The 19,852-nt window shown below is 37.8% G+C and overlaps 1 protein-coding gene across 1 annotated transcript in view; it reads right to left on the minus strand.

Annotated features, from left to right (window-relative positions):
• Positions 1–19,852, minus strand: part of cd44b (CD44 molecule (Indian blood group) b) — a 38,861-nt gene that overhangs the window by 4,593 nt on the left and 14,416 nt on the right. Inside the window, exons 2-5 of the mRNA XM_062035643.1 lie at positions 11,866–12,031; positions 4,610–4,752; positions 4,437–4,481; positions 1,204–1,539 (exon numbers count right to left, since the gene is read on the minus strand). Coding sequence (XP_061891627.1) covers positions 1,204–1,539; positions 4,437–4,481; positions 4,610–4,752; positions 11,866–12,031 — 690 coding nt within the window. The remainder of the gene's footprint in view (positions 1–1,203; positions 1,540–4,436; positions 4,482–4,609; positions 4,753–11,865; positions 12,032–19,852) is intronic.

A 19,852-nucleotide genomic window follows, 5' to 3' on the forward strand; every position in this document is an offset into this window, starting at 1 on the left:
ACCCACGCAGTCATGGGGAAAACATGCAAACTCCACAGAGAAAGACCCTGAGCCACGGTATCGAACCCAGGACCTTCGTATTGTGAGGCACATACACTAAACCCTGTTCCACCGTGCTGCCCACACCAAAACGTATCAATTGAATTTGATCAGCCTTTAAGTCATCCAACAGCGATAAAGTTATAAAATAATATTGCTGAATAGACCATACTGTGTGTCTATTTTCATTTTTGACAGTTCAAATATGTTCACAGGCACACGTAGGATGAAATATTTTCTCTCTCAGTCATCTGTGTTTGCAGCACGATCGCCTCCTTTCTCACAGCCTCGGTGCATACTTGCGGAGGTTTGCACACACTTTCTAGATATACCCAATATAAACGCAAAACAGTTTCAGCTTTGATAAATCACACTGTGAGTGCTAAATGATTGTATTTGTATCTCCTTCTCTCAGTATTGTGAGCATTCTAATATTCTGCATATACACGAAGACAGACACGCGAAATGGATTGTGCTCTTAACTTTGCTCATTTTAGAGAAGCAATCCTCTGCACACGCGTTTAGTAGATCAGCTTTGCGTGCGCTATCGAGTTTGCACGTTTGAATACACGCAAACCTTCAGTGCGGGTTCAATTTCAAATCGAGTTTCAAATTAGTTTTCAACAAATGTGCAGGTTTATGGTGCATAAAAAACGCAAAAAGTAAGCCTTATAATAAAGATAGATGAAAATAATGTTGAATTATGGTGAACTAGCCATTTATGACTAGCAAATATAATACAAAAATTTAACTTTCAAAATTTGGCATTCAGTCCGTCACCCTTTGTGTTCTCATTTTACGACATGCAACTAGTTAATAACCGCTGTATGTACATTTATTGTTACTATAAAGTGGGTCTGAATTGCAGAAAAAATCGTACCAGTATTTGTTGGTAAAGTATAAGAAACTGAACCTATGTTTAGTCTGGTATGAGTCTTTGTTAAGATTTGATATTTAAACCATCCTTTGAAACATTCAGCTTTGCTCAATCAGCTGAGCTTGAGTGTTCTTAGTGAAACACCAGGGGGCATCGTGTCCTATGAAAGTTAACTTAGGCCTCATCATTAGAATGTTCTTCCAAACTAACAGTAACTTGAACAACACGGGTAAGTAAGGGCAATCATATGTTTGTATTACAAGGTGTTTTATTGGAGTGAAACCTACGGTCTGCTTTGGCGTCACCCTGCTTGTTGTCCACAGGGAGCTGTGTTTGGTTGGTCTCTCCGCCAGGGGAACTGGTTGTCAGTGTTTCCCCCTCAGACAAGGTTGGCAGCATACCAGATCCCGTGGGCTGATCCGAGTCCCAAGGAGACAGGGTAAAGAAGACACTGACATTGTGTCCCCATTCGAGTGAACTGTCCTCCACTGCAGGTGACGTGGTAGCCGCCTCTGGTTCTGGGGTGATTCCGGTGCCCGGTGAAGTCATTTCATTTACTCCATCAAAGGGTTCTAAATACTTTGCAGTGGACACCTGTAGCCCAGGCTCTGGGGAAGGTTTTTCTGAGAAAGGAAAGGAAAGGTTTATATATGGTTTCTTCTCTTTTGTCAATATTTTGACTGTCTTTGCTCGTGGATTATCTTCATTACACATTCCTTATTAGCATACATTATTCATTTAGGTGCATAACTTCCAATAGTTCATGGTAAGAATTATGTTTATAGAAATCTATGGAATAAGTGATTGCATAATGCAAATTAAATGACTGTTTATTATGAAAGCTTTCTGCTCTGACGAAAGTAGGGATGGGCACCTTTTACATTTGAATCAATATTCAACAGTGTCTCTGCGCTGCTGACTTGTGTCTATTCAAGAGGATCCCCTGCTGGCCTCCCAACAGACTGGACTTTCACAATATGAAGTCGGGACCCGGGTGACCACTCCTTACGGGGTCCCCACATCTGCGGTCCCTTCCAGGGTTTCTCGTTGTTCCCATTGGGTTGAGTTTTTTCTTTGCCCTGATGTGGGATCTGAGCCGAGGATGTCGTTGTGGTTTGTGCAGCCCTTTGAGATAATTGTGATTAAGGGCTATGTAAGTAAACATTGATTGATTGATTGATTGATTGATTGATTGATTGAACAGTGATACTCAATTGTACCAATGTTTGGTACTTTTGTGTGTGTTTATGTGTTAATCAATGTTTTAATTTGTTTAATATTGCAATATTTTTATACAGTATATGTATATGGTTAACATTGAGGTGATAATGATAACTGTGCTGCTCAGTTGTTATATGTTCTCAGTCTCATTTGCAAGAATTATAGTAGACTTTGCAGGCAGTGGAAATCCCAAGATGTTAGATGGCAGCAGTGTATAGTCAGGAAGTAGTCTTTGCCATCAAGTTGAATGTAGTATTTTATTACGCACTAAAAGGTGTTTATACTGTAAGTATTATACTTATTACACATCAGCTGTTTTGTTGTAACGTGCATCTTAGTTATAAGAAGTGTTGAAATTGCCATGTTAAATTGCTAATGCTAATCAGTAGCATATATCTATGGCAAATCCAATGTAGATTAACATTGAGCTAGCACAATTTGATAAGTGCAGCCTTATTCTACATTTGAGTGCTTTTTATCAAGCATAATTGCTTTGTTGGCATGAAAAATTGCAACATTACAAAGCGGCAGTCCGCTATGAGTGCTGGAATACTAGTTTCCCGGCCAAGTGCCTGAGCCAATGCTGAATCTGAAACGTGCAGCAAAGGTATTGAGGTATGGCACCGTTTGATTTTAAATGAATCGATACCCGGTAATACAGACGGAATTCAGTCGATGCCTATAAAATTACCGAAATTGGTACCTATCCCTATAATTGATAAAAGTGTTGAGAAGTTTTGGTCTGAGCCTGTTCTCTGCTGGCACCTCACCCACACTGTGTGAGACTTAATCGTGCTCACACATATTTTGTAAACAACAAACACAAACACATTACTGTATTCTCATACCAATATTAGGGGCCGAGCAACGGAGCAAGCAGAGGGCGTATTGAAATTGCTGTGTTTTTTCTTGTGTACGTTTAGACGCTCTTAACATACACAAAAAGTACCCATATTTTGCAGGCGTGTCAAGTATGGTAAAAAAAATATATATTTTTGGGGTCCTGAAAATGACATTTCAAAACGGCCTCTACCACCTTGAAAATTGGAAGAAATGATTACCCCCTCCAACCAGTTTCACGTGTCGACACAAAAATTGCAGGAGATGTCTATCACGACGGGACGCACATAAAAGTCTCAGGAACCCATATCTGAAAACGAACAATAAGTCGGCCATCTTGGTTTTCATCTTCCATTTTTTTGGGCGAAAATAAGGGGTCGTACTTTAACGAACTCCTCCTAATGACCTTGACCAAATAAGTTGCAAAATTAGAGATACTACTAAATAGCAAACACATTTTTCCAACTTTGCTCTGATGGTTTTTGGCCATTTTTCTGCGAAGAAAAGGGGTCCTACTTTATTTCTGTTTGTTTTACTAATAGACAAAGCAGTGGTTACCATTACTAACTCACAGTTGGAAGGTTTGAATATCATGTCCATTCTTTAGCTTCTGACAATATCGTATCCTGTTTACCAATACTCGTTTGGAACGAATACATCATAGTGGGGACAACGGTTAAATGCTGTTTAGTAAATGTATTTCTGTTTTGTTATGTAATATATGACTGTTATTTTGAAAGTTGTGCAAGCGGATATGCTTTTATTGTGTTAAGGGAACTCACGAATGAAAACGGAAAAGGAAGTTGTTGCTTTTCAATGTCACGGTTAGGACGACCCTGTGGTAAAGGTGTATGTAAAGGTGAAATACAAAACTAACAGTTAAAAGGATTCTAGCACCAGTTGAAAGGGAAACAAGGTAAATTGTTGCAGTTGTTTAATTTGTTTTAAATGAACACATGTTCAATGCTTAAGTACAATTTAATCTTATGTACCATTTATCTTATATGCTTGCTCATTGGCTCTTACATTGGTCATTGGGCACACGGTGAAGGATGTAAAATGAAGGACCATTTGACCATCAATTCCAGACTTTAATTTCGACTGAGCCACTACAGTGATGACTGTAACTCTGCATAGAGAACTCTAAAACCAAATTGTTTTGTTGTTTTGTTGCAAACTATCGCAAGTTTATCAACTTTTCCAACGAATATAATTTACAATATGACATAGTGTGAGAAAACAGAAGAAACCAAGAAGAAAAGAACATGTTTACAAGAAGGATGAGATAATTTGGTAGCGACTTGGCTGCAATTTTTCACTTTTGAAAAAATAACATAAAGTGGATTGATTGTAAAGTCAGTAGACTGGAAAGTTTCATTTTTTTTCACATTCTTGAAAGTATCCCGTAGATATGTTCATTGGTACGGCTTTATTTGAAAATGGTGCATGCGTTGCTCACCTGGACTTCTGTCAAACGCCTTATCACAATTCTTCTCAGGTCCCACTGGTACGCGGGCAAATGGGAAAGAGCAGAGATAAAAAGTGAGAAGTAGATAACGGCCACATCGACGGATCATTAATATGCTGAGCATTCTTCTTACAAAAGCTTGGTTGATCTGCCTAAAATCAAACCTGTTTCATCGAAGCAGTAGGCATCAAATGATTCGTTCAGGTCCTGGCGAAAGTGGATGATGAAACCAGTTGAGTTCAGTGCACAGTTCTCATGGTATGTGTGTCTGAGAATGGCAGTGCTCATGTTGCTGATCCAGCCATGCCTAAGAGGACACACATGAATTTGACAGAGGGACACATACATTACATTTTTAATCTACTCAATGCAGTAATAAAAGAAAACTTTTACAGTAGATTATCTTTTAAAAATGCTGGCCTTTGGCTTTGTTTGATTTTGATTGTGGTCCCGTTTTGGTCTTTAATATTACTTATTTTATTATTAGACTCCTGAAGAGCTCCCGCTCCATCACCGCCCCACATAAACACACTCAGTTTAATTACATGCACTAAAAAAAACAAGTATTGACTTTATCTGGTTGAAACTAAATTCTTAAAACACATGTAAGCATGTATGTAGCTTGTAATGTCTACAATATATTGTATGGAAAAAAAAATGTTTTTTGACTTTTTAAAGGCCTACTGAAACCCACTACTACCGACCACACAGTCTGATAGTTTATATATCACTGATGAAATCTTAACATTGCAACACATGCCAATACGGCCGGGTTAACTTATGAAGTGCAATTTAAAATTTCCTGCAAAACTTCCGGTTGAAAACATCTAGGTATGAGGACGTTTGCGCGTGACGTCAATGGTTGAAGCGGAAGTATTGGGACACATTGTATCCAATACAAACAGCTCTGTTTTCATCGCAAAATTCCACAGTATTCTGGACATCTTTGTTGGTGAATCTTTTGCAATTTGTTTAATGAACAATGGAGACTGCAAAGAAGAAAGCTGTAGGTGGGATCGGTGTATTAGCGGCTGGCTGCAGCAACACAACCAGGAGGACTTTGAGTTGGATAGCAGACACGCTATCCGACGCTAGCCGCCGACCGCATCGATGATCGGGTGAAGTCCTTCGTCGCGCCGTTGATCGCTGGAACGCAGGTGAGCACGGGTGTTGATGAGCAGATGAGGGCTGGCGTAGGTGGATAGCTAATGTTTTTAGCATAGCTCTGTCAAGGTCCCATAGCTAAATTAGCTTCAATGGCGTCGTTAGCAACAGCATTGCTAGGCTTTGCCAGGCGGTACAGCATTAACCGTGTGGTTACAGGTCCAGAGTTTGGTAGTATTGTTGATCTTCTGTCTATCCTTCCAGTCAGGGTTTATGTCTTTTGTTTCTATCTGCATTTAAGCACGATGCTATCACGTTAGCTCCGTAACTAAAGTGCTTCACCGATGTATTGTCGTGGAGATAAAAGTCACTGTGAATGTCCATTTCGCGTTCTCGACTCTCATTTTCAAGAGGATATAGTATCCGAGGTGGTTTAAAATACAAATCCGTGATCCACAATAGAAAAAGGAGAAAGTGTGGAATCTAATGAGCCAGCTTGTACCTAAGTTACGGTCAGAGCGAAAAAAGATATGTCCTGTACTGCACTCTAGTCCTTCACTCTCACGTTCCCCATCCACGAATCTTTCATCCTCGCTCAAATTAATGGGGTAATTGTCGCTTTCTCGGTCCAAATCGCTCTCGCTGCTGGTGTAAGCAATGGGGAAATGTGAGGAGCCCTTCAACCTGTGACGTCACGCTACTTCCGGTACAGGCAAGGCTTTTTTATCAGCGACCAAAAGTTGCAAACTTTATCGTCGATGTTCTCTACTAAATCCTTTCAGCAAAAATATGGCAATATCGCAAAATGATCAAGTATGACACATAGAATGGATCTGCTATCCCCGTTTAAATAACAAAATTTCATTTCAGTAGGCCTTTAAAGATGGAGTTAACATATCTAGATTATGTGATTGTCTTCCAAACAGTCTTTCCAATGTGATAACCCGGAAACACACTGGATGGCACGCTCCATGATCTGATAGTCCACAGTATATATATTTTTACATAATAGTGTAATCAGTAATGTATTTAACCAAACATTCCAACCAGTGGAGTCATTTGGCTTTTTTTAGGGCCGTAAACTATTTGGTGTTGTTTTATCATTTCAAAAGTTTTTTTTATTTTTATTAGTGCCGACAAACTTGTTAGTTTATACAACCTGTCATTATTCAGTTAAATATTAATATTATTATGTCAAGTTTCCCTTTACTTCATAGTGTAAGGTAGAGATTAGCTGATTCCTGTACAAAACCCAAAACCAGTGAAGTTGGCACGTTGTGTATTTTGTGAATAAAATCAGAATACAATGATATGCAAATCCTTTTCAACTTATATTCAATTAAATAGACTGCAAAGACAAGATATTTAATGTTCGAACTGAGAAACTGAATTATTTTTTGCAAATAATCATTAACTTAGAATTTAATGGCAGCAACACATTGCAAAAAAGTTGGCACAGGGGCATTTTTATCACTGTGTTACATGGCCTTTCCTTTTAACAACACTCAGTAAACGTTTGGGAACTGAGAATAACAATTTTTGAAGCTTTTCAGGTGGAATTCTTTCCCATTCTTGCTTGATGTACAGCTTAAGTTGTTCAACAGTCCGGGGGTCTCTGTTGTGGTATTTTAGGCTTCATAATGCGCCACACATTTTCAATGGGAGACAGGCCTGAACTACAGGCAGGCCAGTCTAGTACCCGCACTCTTTTACTATGAAGCCACGCTGTTGTAACACGTGGCTTGGCATTGTCTTGCTGTTCTTAAACGTTGGACAATTAGCTCACGCATTTGTTCACAAAGTGGTGACCCTCGCCCCATCCTTGTTTGTGAATGACTGAGCATTTCATGGAATCTGTTTTTATACCCAATCATGGCACCCACCTGTTCCCAATTAGCCTGTTCACCTGTGGGATGTTCCAAATAAGTGTTTGATGAGCATTCCTCAACTTTCTCAGTCTTTTTTGCCACGTGTGCCAGCTTTTTTGAAACATGTTGCAGGCATCAAATTCCAAATGAGCTAATATTTGCAAAAAACAACAACGTTTTTCAGTTTGAACGTTAAGTAGCTTGTCTTTGCAGTCTATTCAATTGAATACAGGCTGAAAAGGATTTGCAAATCATTGTATTCTGTTTTTATTTACCATTTACACAACGTGCCAACTTCACTGGTTTTGTGTTTTGTATAACTATCATTAGTGGATAATAAATATAATTCATCATCATTATTATAAGTGTTATTATTATTATCGGTGTATCTGCAGGGGGTTAAGCCTCACCTGTTTTTAACAACTCGGGACGCCTCTGTTTTAAACTTGAATCAAGGTTCCTTGAATGCACCACAATTATGTGCTGAAAGATGCAAAAGTACAACTTAAACATACCTGACAGACACTGCCACAATTATATTTATTACATCAATACATTTCTCCTGCAACCATATGGTGGTTACCAAATGTTGTGTACATGTGAGCTTTAAAGACGTTATGACATCTGTGTTGAATGAACAGTGAAGTCTTCCATGCTGGGGGTTTCCACTACCAGAAAGAATGAATGCATTTTTTGCAAGGGGGCGTAGGTAGGTAGTGTTACATATTCCTAACTTGATTCAAACTAAATAGTTTTTTAACTTTGATCCAACAATTGATTTTGTCTTAACTTTTATGATGTCATATTTTATAAGTGTTAGATTTAAATGAAAGAAAAATCTTCAAATCTTTTCAAAAGCCCAGGACATGAGCATGTGACCCCATGTGTTTATGCCACGGGCCGGCCCTCGGACTATTTGTCCATATAAAGTCGCCGCCGTCTTGTATTGGACTCGTGCAGGCTTTCCATTCCGTGTTGTCACAGTGGTCATTGCTTTCCTGCAGGCTAAATCTGTGGAGTTACACAAATCTCCTGAATAAATAAAAGCCTTGCAGGCATTGTTGCAAAGCATCTGATTGTTACGCTAATGTGCACAAAAGCATTGTAGCCTACTGGCAGATGGACAGTTCATTTTTTTCATAATGTTTCGGTCTCTGATGAAGTTAAACTTGGGGACTGTGTGAAAGAAGTGATGCAATTGCAATTTGTAATTTTTTTTTTTTTTCACTTTGGCAAAAAATAGTCATCCACCCCGACAACTCACCACATCCTCTTCAAGTCACTGACTGATGTGGCATTGTTGGACCACACCCGTGTTCAAAATGGGTTGTTTTGCAGAAATGGGACATGTCCAACAGCTCACACTGCCCTTTCTTTTTAGGATGTACTACCTTTTAACATACTATAACTGCAACAACTTATTTTGGTGCATCTTCCATACATGAACTTCAGCCCAAAGTGTTTCACATCAGTAAAGGACATAACATGTTTTTTTTGTTTTTTTATAATTTTTGTTATCAAATTACCCGACAGTCAATACATTCTTACTGCACAAAGTGATTAACTATAGGGGAAGAATTGAAGAGTAAGGCTATTTTTTTGATGCATAACTAGCTAAAATGTTCACATTCGCTGAGTTATGATGTTTCAGGTTTAAATTGCAGTACTGTACAATTAACTTATTTTATATTAGGAGATCCCTCCATTTTTGACTATTTTAACCGCTCCACAATCAATTAAACTGCTGCACTGAGCTATCATGATCCTCATGTACTTTGTACATACTATTTTTCCTTTTTTTTTTATTTCCATGACTGAGTTGTCTTAGTGGAGTTGTTCAGGATGTGAGCTGTCTCTCAGCTAATTGTTATGCTTTAGATTCAGAGCAAAAGTTTGGGTCAAAAGCCTTTCCACCGCTAGTTGGCATAGCGAATAGCAGAGTGAACCCAGTAAGATCTGACCAATACACCGGAACAAAACCATTAACAACGTGACCAATTGTGTGGTCTGCAGCAAAATGAGTCGATAACGCCAGCCAATAATGTTAAAATAACATCTAAACGATCGACATTTATGCATGATAATATGAAAAAGCTGCTGATGGTGTGTTTGACTGCAAAGTAGCTAGAAGGTAAATAATGTACATTATTATTACATTACTTCATAAAACTACTGCAATTGTTCGTAGTACATTCCATTGCATACAAAATGTCTTATTTTAGATTGTATTTTTATTTTTAAAAGGCATCTTACATGTTACTATTGTGCTCCTTTTGGGAAGGCCAAATTCATTTCAATCGGCAACACTGTTTCGCAATACAAGTTTTTCAAGGTGCGAACTGCGTCACAGCACCAATGAAACCCGTATCTCGAGGTACTACTTTCCCCTATGTCATCTACCCTTGTGTTGTGTAACTTACCGTTTTATTTGTATACAATTAAACACGAGCGCAGTATAACATTTGTAAAAACTTGGCAACAGCATTATGCATAGCTGTGGTGTGGTACAGCCTGTGACTAATTTAACTGCACGGGGGGAATGGTGCAACGGTCACATTTTAACACAATGACACATTCTTATGTCTGAGGACCAAAACCCAAAGTGAAGGGAGAACAAATAAAAAATGAAAAAATTAACACTAAAACAAGAATTAGGAAACAATTGATTGGGACTGAACCTAAAGAGGGGAAGAAAATTAATTGACTGTAGAAAGTTCACAGTTTTCACAATGGATGTTGCATTTAAAACGCCCCAAATGGTAGTGTGACCACCCTCAGTCATCGCCATCTTGGCTACGTAGCGGAAAATGAATGGTTAACTCAGGTGGTTGCAATTCCTTATTAATTAATAACCTCCTCATTAGTTAATAATTAATTAAGCAATATTTAATTAATCATTAATAATTAATAAAGGAGAGAAGAAGAAGCAGATAAATATTGCATTTGTCATTTTCTTCGACAGTAATCAATTTGGGAGAGCACTACTCTGCCAACATCTGCTCCCTCAGGAGATAAAAGTACAGTGGAAATCTCAGTTTCTGTTAGTAATCTGTTCCAAAAGATCAGATAACGCAAAAAAACCGAAGCACTTTTTCCCGTAAGAATTCAATATTTTTTTTCAGATACCCAAAATTATTGACACAAAACAATTTTTTTTTAGAAAATTAATTACAGTTTTTACTACTATGTGAAATACTAAACATAAACAACATTAATATATGAACATTGAATATCACTTTCAGTTATATTGCCGATTCTCATTGGCAAAGACCTTTGAGACACTTGTGATTTAGGGCTATATAAATAAACATTGATTGATTGATTGAAAGATGGTGACGAGCGAATAGCGAGACCTTTGTTACGAGTTCTTTCTTCAATTTAAATAGTGTTTCTCGCCTTCTTTATCAGAGTGCTGCAACTTTATTTGGCCTAACGGTGGCACAGGGACTGAGTCACCAACGTGAGGGATTTGGGTACTGGATTCCGCTGGAATGATTCGCAGGCAAACAGACAAGTTTGTTTTGTTACGTGCTCTGTTTGGTTGTACGAACAACTTTGGAACTACTATACACAGTGTACACAGTAGGGGTGTCCCGATCTGATATTGATATCGGGCCAATACAAGCAAAATGATGATATCTAATAAGGGCTTGCATCTACAATCTTTGATGTAAGCTCCGATAAAAGCAGTCGAGTTTACTCGACAGCCAATTAACATGTAAATGTACTTCAATATTTACAAATTTGGTAATTTAGTGAAGTTATCTACAAAAGTAAACACACACAACTAAAGCACACAAGCAAGGCATACGTTAAAAGTGTCCCTAATTGAACAATATTGCAGTTTAAAACACCACATATGTATATATATACAAGTATTACATCATTATAGTTGCATATTACCTACAGATACAACGTTTCCAAGGCAGGGGCTTATGAGAAGGTATCCACAAACAATCGTGTCTGGATCATTTAACTTATTGCGCTATGAGAGTTAACTTAATTAATAATTGTGACCATAAAGTGCCGGACATTTTTTTATTTAATTAAAGACTAATAAGCATAAGCAAAAGTTTTACTGGATTATAAGACTGGAGACAAACACCAGTTTACAAACTATAGACCTGTTTTTTTTTACTTCCACAATTCAGTAAAATTGTTGAAAAAGTAGTAAACAACAGATTGGACAAATCCATAAATAAAAGTGAATACAGAGCTAACATTTCATCATCGATAGTATTAATCAAAATAACGGAAAAGATTACCAATAGATTGTAAACAGAATCTGAAAAGTTGGATCGAGACACCTGATGGTTGACATCCTGAAGTATAAATATGTTAATTGGAACATACAGTAGATCGAAACCACACGACTAAACACAAAGGCTAGTTACTGATTTGTTGGCCAGTAAAGACAATTTATATCAGCAGCAAAATAAAGAATGTACCTGCAGGTTTCCATTTTTTTATCAAATGCTTCTCTGACTTGGTCGTGAGTTGCCATGATGCTCTGCTGCTGCTTGCACACCTTTAAAGCGTTGTCAAAGGTCAGAAAATGACGAGCTTCTCCCTCGACAAGAAACACCCCAGCATAGCTGCAGCTGCGAGAATTGACTACGGGGAAAGAAGCAAAAAACACAAGGAGTCACAGTTATTGTATTTAACAGACAGCAGCACACTGCAAAAAGTCAGTGTTCAAAAACAAGAAACAAAAATACAAAAATGAGGGGTATTTTATTTGAACTAAGCAAAATTATCTGCCAATAGAACAAGAAAATTTGGCTTGTCAAGACTTTCCAAAACAAGTCAAATTAGCTAACTTCAATGAACCCAAAAATACCTTAAAATAAGTATATTCTCACTAATAACAAGTGCAGTTTTCTTGGTAGAAAAAAAAAAGAGACCTTTTTGCTCAATATGTTGAAAAATATTCTTAAATTAAGTAAATGCTAGTGCCATTATCTTGACATAATGATATGCGCTCGGCATTACATTTCTTGAAACCAGCAAACTTATACTAAAAACTAATTTATTGTTCTTAATGGAAAGGCAACAAGACAACCGCTTGTTCCGCTCAGGAACATCATATGGTCTAAAAATGCATTTTTCCATCGATAACGTGACATCCTCGCGCCAAGTGCGTGCTCTTTTTAATTGTAATTTTGAAGAATTCATCTGAATGTGCATGAACTATTTCTGTTCAAAATTGTTAGAAATGTCACATGTTAAATGTTCAAATATTAACTGTCAGTTTACTGTACTGTGCCAACTGTACTACTATATGAGTACCTATTTTCTATTGTTTCATTGAAAATAAAACAGCAATGTCCATTTGGCTGTCATCCGTTTTAATTATGAGACACAATTGTGTCAAAGTCATTTTTTCATGCTTGAAATAAGAAATTATTACTTTAAAAAAACAGTTTTATACTTGTGAGTGTTGATGACACAGCTTTGCAACAGTTGACATTCTAGTTTCAAGCATGTTTTACTCAATATAGGTCATCAAATATCTTACTGAGATCATTTAGGACCAAAACCCTTAAAACAAGTAAAACACTCTAACATAAAATCTGCTTAGTGAGAAGAATTATCTTATCAGACAGAAAATAAGCAAATATCACCCTTATTTGAGATATTTAATCTTACTTAGATTTCAGTTTTTGCAGTGCAACCCATTAACCATATTCTGTTTTATCTTGTTTGCAACATAATAAATGAGTCTATGATATCACGGGAATGGCGCTGTCACTGACGGCGCCCTGTCATGCACCACGAGAACAATTGCACAAGCATTCAGTGCATAACAAGTAAAGAATTTATTTGATACAGACATGACATGTTCCATGGATTTACGCTTGCGTTTGACATTAGACAATGTTAGGCTGGGGAGAAGAACAAAAGAATAATGTGTGTACAGAACAGGGCCTCAGGGATACACACACGTGACAGAGCACTAAGACCATGTTTTTATTCCCCTCTATTCTAAGACACGGATATAGTCGCTTGACTGTCGGAATAATTAAAAGGCTAAATAGCTGAAGGGAAATTAATTGCAAAATTAAAAATGCAAAATAGTTCAAGCAAGTGAAGCAAGCAGAATGAGACCACATTGATCACACCTTAAGGAAGTTGCAAGTGAAAGTAGAAGATGCAAATATAATCATTTAACACACACAGTGTGATCTATCAAGACTAACTGGGAGCGCTATTTTGCATCTTTATTTAGCACGTCTGAAAAGTATTTTGCAAACTGACACAGTTACACAAACGTCTGCGAGAAAGGAGACGATACGTGTCAACATATATGGTCTTTTAAAAATGAAAAAAAAAGCATTTTTTTAATGACATTAATGGTAAATGGACACGTTGACACTACAACCACATTCACATACTTCCACATGGTCACAGGGGGACTGAGGATCGAACCTGCAGCCTTCGGGTTGGGAGACAACCGCTCTACTACCTGAGCCATGCTGCCCACATATACAGTATATGTACAGTACAGGCCAAAAGTTTGGACACACTTTCTCCGCATTCAATGCGTTTTCTTTATTTTCATGACTATTTACATTGTAGATTGTCACTGAAGGCATCAAAACTATGAATGAACACATGTGGAGTTATGTACTTAACCAAAAAAAAAGGTGAAATAACTGAAAACATGTTTTATATTCTAGTTTCTTCAAAATAGCCACCCTTTGCTCTGATTACTGCTTTGCACACTCTTGACATTCTCTCGATGAGCTTCAAGCACACCTGTGAAGTGAAAACCATTTCAGGTGACTACCTCTTGAAGCTCATCGAGAGAATGCCAGGAGTGTGCAAAAAAGTAATCAGAGCAAAGGGTGGCTATTTTGAAGGAACTAGAATATAAAACATGGTTTCAGTTATTTCACCTTTTTTCGTTAAGTACATAACTCCACATGTGTTCATTCATAGTTTTGATGCCTTCAGTGACAATCTACAATGCAAATAGTCATGAAAATAAAGAAAACACATTGAATGAGAAGGTGTGTCCAAACTTTTGGCCTGTACTGTATATAATCATCACTCAATCAATCAAAGTTTACTTATATAGCCCTAAATCACAAGTGTCTCAAAGGGCTGCACAAGCCACAACGACATCCTATATAATTTAACATATGACATATCTCCTACGCGGAATTTTTTTTCCTGCAATATGCATTTTCTTGCGACTGGAGTGCAATGTCGTAGTTAGTGCCAGGCTTTTCCATAAGCACATCATCAGAAAGAAAATAAAAAGTGGTTTCCGTTGTAGATGCACCGCAGGATTGCTTCTAAAATGGCCATAAAAAGTGGTATATGTCTGCTGCTTGTTTGAAAGCCTAGCAAAACGCCACAGGTCGGAGCATGATAACATAATTTGCAGGAAATGTTCAAGCGTCTCCATGGTGAAAATTGCGTAGTACACGCAAAAACCTTATCTGAATAAGGCAGTCTATCAGTTCTCAATTGTACACCCAGTCTTAGTAGATTACACGCTCACTAAAGTACACGCAGTTGTATAGTTTAGTGTGTGGTATTTGGATCTTTGTAGATCAGGCCTTTAAGCTCCAGTCAGTGTGTACGTTTTATCTTCCTTGTTAACAGACTGAGCTTGTAAAATCACCTCATTAACACAGAGAAGCTGATAAATGCTGTTATGATTCTCTGAATAGCAGTTAAAATTGACGACAGTATGTTACCAAAATATCATGGCAAAATTTAAAGCTAACCTATGAGGATTTTAATCTAGATTCAAAACACTTCTTTGTGGTCTAAATTTATACTGTGTAAGTATATGTTTTGAAATCCGTCACCGCCTTTTTTTTGGTTGAGAATGAACTTCATAAGCATTTGTATAGATTCACCCGGTCACAACATTAGGTACACCTGCACACACTACGGTTGATACAAACTGCATAAAAAAACTGCTTTTAGTACAATTTTTGGCACTGCATGTCGCAAGTCGGTGTTATTATGCGCATGCCGAGATTAGATGATAATAACGGTATATAGTATTGTTTGTGTTTCCTTGTGGCGTTAAGTAGAGAGGGATGAGCTCATCCACTTGGCCTTAGAGCTTTTCTTGATGCCCAAATAAGTATGTCCACCTCGCTGTGACGTCACAACATACCCAGACTACAACACCCCATTAACAGAGGCATCGAAAATGCATGAACCTCATGATTTGACGCTTTGACATTGTTTAACATTAGTATCCAACATTGGAACAACATTTGTAAGTCAGAAAACACCAAATTCATCATAGGTCCCCTAATCGTTTTTGTTTTTTTGCATACATTGATGTTTTCTGTATTCTGGTCATTTCTTATTAACACACTACATTGCTGCTTTCCTGCACAAATTCCACTAGCAGTCACGCAGTGTAAAATGATCTGTACTCAGGTTGTTTGGAGTTTTAGAAACTCTGCTACCATAGCAACCAGTACATCATGTTAGTACTGCTTTTGATTGCTCAGCTCAGCAAATAAAAAAAAAAAGTATTGAGTCTTTGAAAAAGGACAAGGACAGATACAGAATTTCACCAAACTGAGAATGCCCCTCATATTTCAGCAAACATGTTATTATGGACAATATTTATACTTTAAAGTAGCCAGTCAACAGTTGGGAAAGCATTATAGACTCACCAGCTCATAACACAAGTTAGTAAACCTCACAGGGAACATGTTCAATTTGTCATATATATTAATAATTATTTTATTTACACTTCTACAACTCCATGATAACATCAAGGACTTTTTGGAATTAATTAAATATGTATGTACTATTATTAGGGCTGTCAAAGTTAATGTGATAATAAAGCGTTAACTATACACTTCAATAACGGTACCATTTTTTTTAACAGGGAATTTGGACCCTCGGGGAGTGCCGTAGTGGGGGTAACTTGGCTGCAGTTCACTTGTTACTGATGAGCCACAGACGAGCAGAAATGGACGATGGCATGTCGTCTACCATTTTGGAAATATCAGGTTCAAAGCCATGGCAAGTTGTTCTCCCAACAAGAAAGGACTCTTTTTCGCTGTGAGAAGAGGCGACATCCCTGCAGCAAACGCCTGCTGGGTGCGTAGTTCAGGTGGGTGGTGCTTCACTTCCGTGTTCAGATTACGGTTAAGGTGCAGTGATAACATAACATTTAGATTGTTACTGTGACTGATTATTAAGTAAGTAAGATGGCATAGAAGCTTAACCCAAATGAAAGACGGTCAGCAGAATGTCGAAAGGAGACTTTCTTTATTGCAAACAGTCGATCTGACAACAAAACATGTCAAGACACTTTCTCAAACCAGTTACACACTTTTCCGGCTTCAAAATTAAAGCGTTACATCCGGTCTAACTGCATTTACAAAATGAAAATGTCTTACACAACAATCATGCTTTGTCACTAGGGGTGGGCACCGACCGAAACCAGCCGGTACTACCGGGCGCCGACCGATTCCCGTAAGATCCAGCGGTGCCATGTTTCGGCGCCTGGGTTGCGCGTGACGTCACGTCTGTGTGAATTAGCACTTGCGAGTGGCGATTACTTACTAGCACTTGAGAGGAAAACAACCCAACCATGCCAAATTGAAAACACTCCAAAGTGTGCCTCGTCTTTTCCAAATGCGTTTCCGATGCAGATTTGCGATATTTGTGACGTAAACATCAAGGCAAGTGGTGGGACTACTTCCAATCTAAGGAAGCACCTGGTTATACACAGGATTTTTCTCAAGGCTGAAGAGTGCAGCCAAGTTAGATGCACGGCTGCAACTCCTGCATTTGGCACCTATAACGACTCAGCTGCAGCCAACACACGGGGAAGAAATGGCGTTAACATTTGGTGAAGATAACAGCGACATCATCATCCTCTACGTCTGCTCCAGGTAAAAGCCTACTGTATAAGAATACATTAGCTTTGCATTTTAACTATCAATAGTTATCATAAACATATTCAGCTTAGTTCCTAATACTGATTTGTAATGTTAATGTAAAGTGTTTGCTTCACTTTCATTTGTAGTTTAATACTTTTGAAAAAAACTATTCTGTCTGTCTGAAATATTGTGTAAGTTGTTTTATAACATGTTTTGGTTGAGTCTTCATTTACAAAATGATTAGTAGGCTGAATATTACATTTTATTAATTAATAGAGAAAGTGAAAACATTGTCATGCAGCAATAAGAAGACCATTAACTTGTACAACATGTCATGTACAGAATATCAGAAGCATTTATTCAGGTAGAAATATCACAGATTAAAGCTGCGATAGGCTCCAGCCCCCGTTTCCTCAAAAGGGACAAGCGGTAGAAAATGGATGGATGGATATTACAAAAACATCCTTGACAATGAAAACATGATCATTACAATCGACATTTTGTGTTATTTATGTGTGAAACTGTTATTTAAACATGTTGTAGCTCCTCCTCTGAATGCAAGTGCTCCTAAAGCAGGAATTTAAATTCTGTATTTCTACAAAATTTGGCAAAACACCAACACACAGTAGGCATTTTTTTTCAGTATCATTAAATCATGTTTGTCCTATTTGTGTTGAGCTGTTTAAAAAAGTGTCATGTTTAAAACACATCTTTTTAAAGCAAATCAATTGTCCGTTCATGGTGTTAAAACTTGAAAATGATCGGGGTACACTTATTAATAATGAATAATTATATATATATATATATATATATATATATGTGATGAATCGCGATTAATTTTGAGTTAACTATGAACAATGCGATTAATCGTGATTAAGTTTGACACCTCTAATTATTATGTATTGTGTAGTAAATGGCACTACTTAAATGTAAGAGTATAAGCTATTTGCGAAACTTATTGGTCACAATTATACGGGTCAATACAGCAATGGCATGAAAAGCCGAGGAGTTCAAAACATTCTGGAATTCCATTTTATTGACATCTCTATTTTTCATTACTATTGTCTAAAGAATACCGTATTTTCCGGACCATAGGGCGCACCGGATTATAAGGCGCACTGCCGATGAATGGTCTATTTTTTATCTTTTTTCATATATTAGGTGCACCGGATAATAGGGCGCATTAAAGGAGTCGTATTATTATTTTTTTTTTCTAAAATGAAAACACTTCCTTGTGGTCTACACAACATGTAATGGTGCTTCTTTGGTAAAAATGTTGCATAGATTATGTTTTACAGATCATTATCAAACCGCTTTCTGACAGTCGCTTCCGGATGCACCGTTTTGTGGGCGGTCTTATTTATGTGGCTCACCTTCGCCAGCGTCTTCTCCCCGTCATCTTTGTTGTAGCGGTGTAGCGTGCAAGGACGGATGTGGAAGAAATGTCAAAAGCTGGAGCTAACTGTTTTAATGACATTCAGACTTTACTTACATCATAACGGAGCAGCATCTCCTCATCCGGAAACAAAAACACCGGAAATGTGTCCCGTGAAAAGCCGTCCAAACGGAACTCTCTAATAACTAAAGTTACGTGAGTTAATAATGTAAACTCACTACACCGGTATGTTTTAGCGCTTTCATGGCGAGTTTACTGACTGATATAAATAAGAACTTTACACTACATCATATTAGAAATGGCAACATCGGAGGATGAATGTCACTTAACAAGAAGGTAGAGAAAAAGAAGAAGCTTATTGACTACGGTGTCGTCATGGAATACAAAGGCGGACGTGCGCAATTTTTCGGGATTTATGCAGATCCCAAATACATATCAGCAGGTACCAGAAGTTAAGAAAAGTTGCTTTTCGATAATATTGCAAAACAAAACACCAGATAATATGTCTTACCTTATACACACACCATAATAATACTTGTTTGTTGAAGCACATCAAGCGGTGCGGCTTCATAGCTTACCAAAGTCGTACTAAAACATTTTTTATAGATTTTTTAGCGCCGTGTGTAATGTTCTATATTTTCAATGGAACATATAAAATGTTGGTGTTGTTTACTTGAGTCATATTGCCATCATAGTGCAGTCTACACGTATCTCTTATGTTTGACTGCCATCTACTGGTCACACTTATCATTACACCATGTACCAAATAAAATTGCTTCGAGGTCGGTAAGCAAAACCAGAATTATTCCGTACATTAGGCGCATCAGGTTATAAGGTGCACTGTCGAGTTTTGAGGGAGAAAAAAATTATTTCAAGTGCGCCTTATAGTCCGGAAAATACGGTAACCGTTTAATTGGTTCAACCAACAGCTGATCAAAGAAATTAACAAAAATGTCACATTAGCAGGACGTCAGGGCCAGCAAAGACTATTTTAGAAGCACTGACCTACAATTACAACTTAAATTGTTGTATTTGTTCCATGAAAGTGCCATCCATCCATCCATTTTCTAACGCTTGTCCCTTTTGGGGTCGCGGGGGGTGCTGGAGCCTATCTCAGCTGCATTCGGGCGGAAGGCGGGGTGCACCCTGGACAAGTCTCCATGA

Source organism: Entelurus aequoreus, linkage group LG24 (genome assembly GCF_033978785.1).
Source record: "Entelurus aequoreus isolate RoL-2023_Sb linkage group LG24, RoL_Eaeq_v1.1, whole genome shotgun sequence".
NCBI classification, from domain to species: domain Eukaryota; kingdom Metazoa; phylum Chordata; class Actinopteri; order Syngnathiformes; family Syngnathidae; genus Entelurus; species Entelurus aequoreus.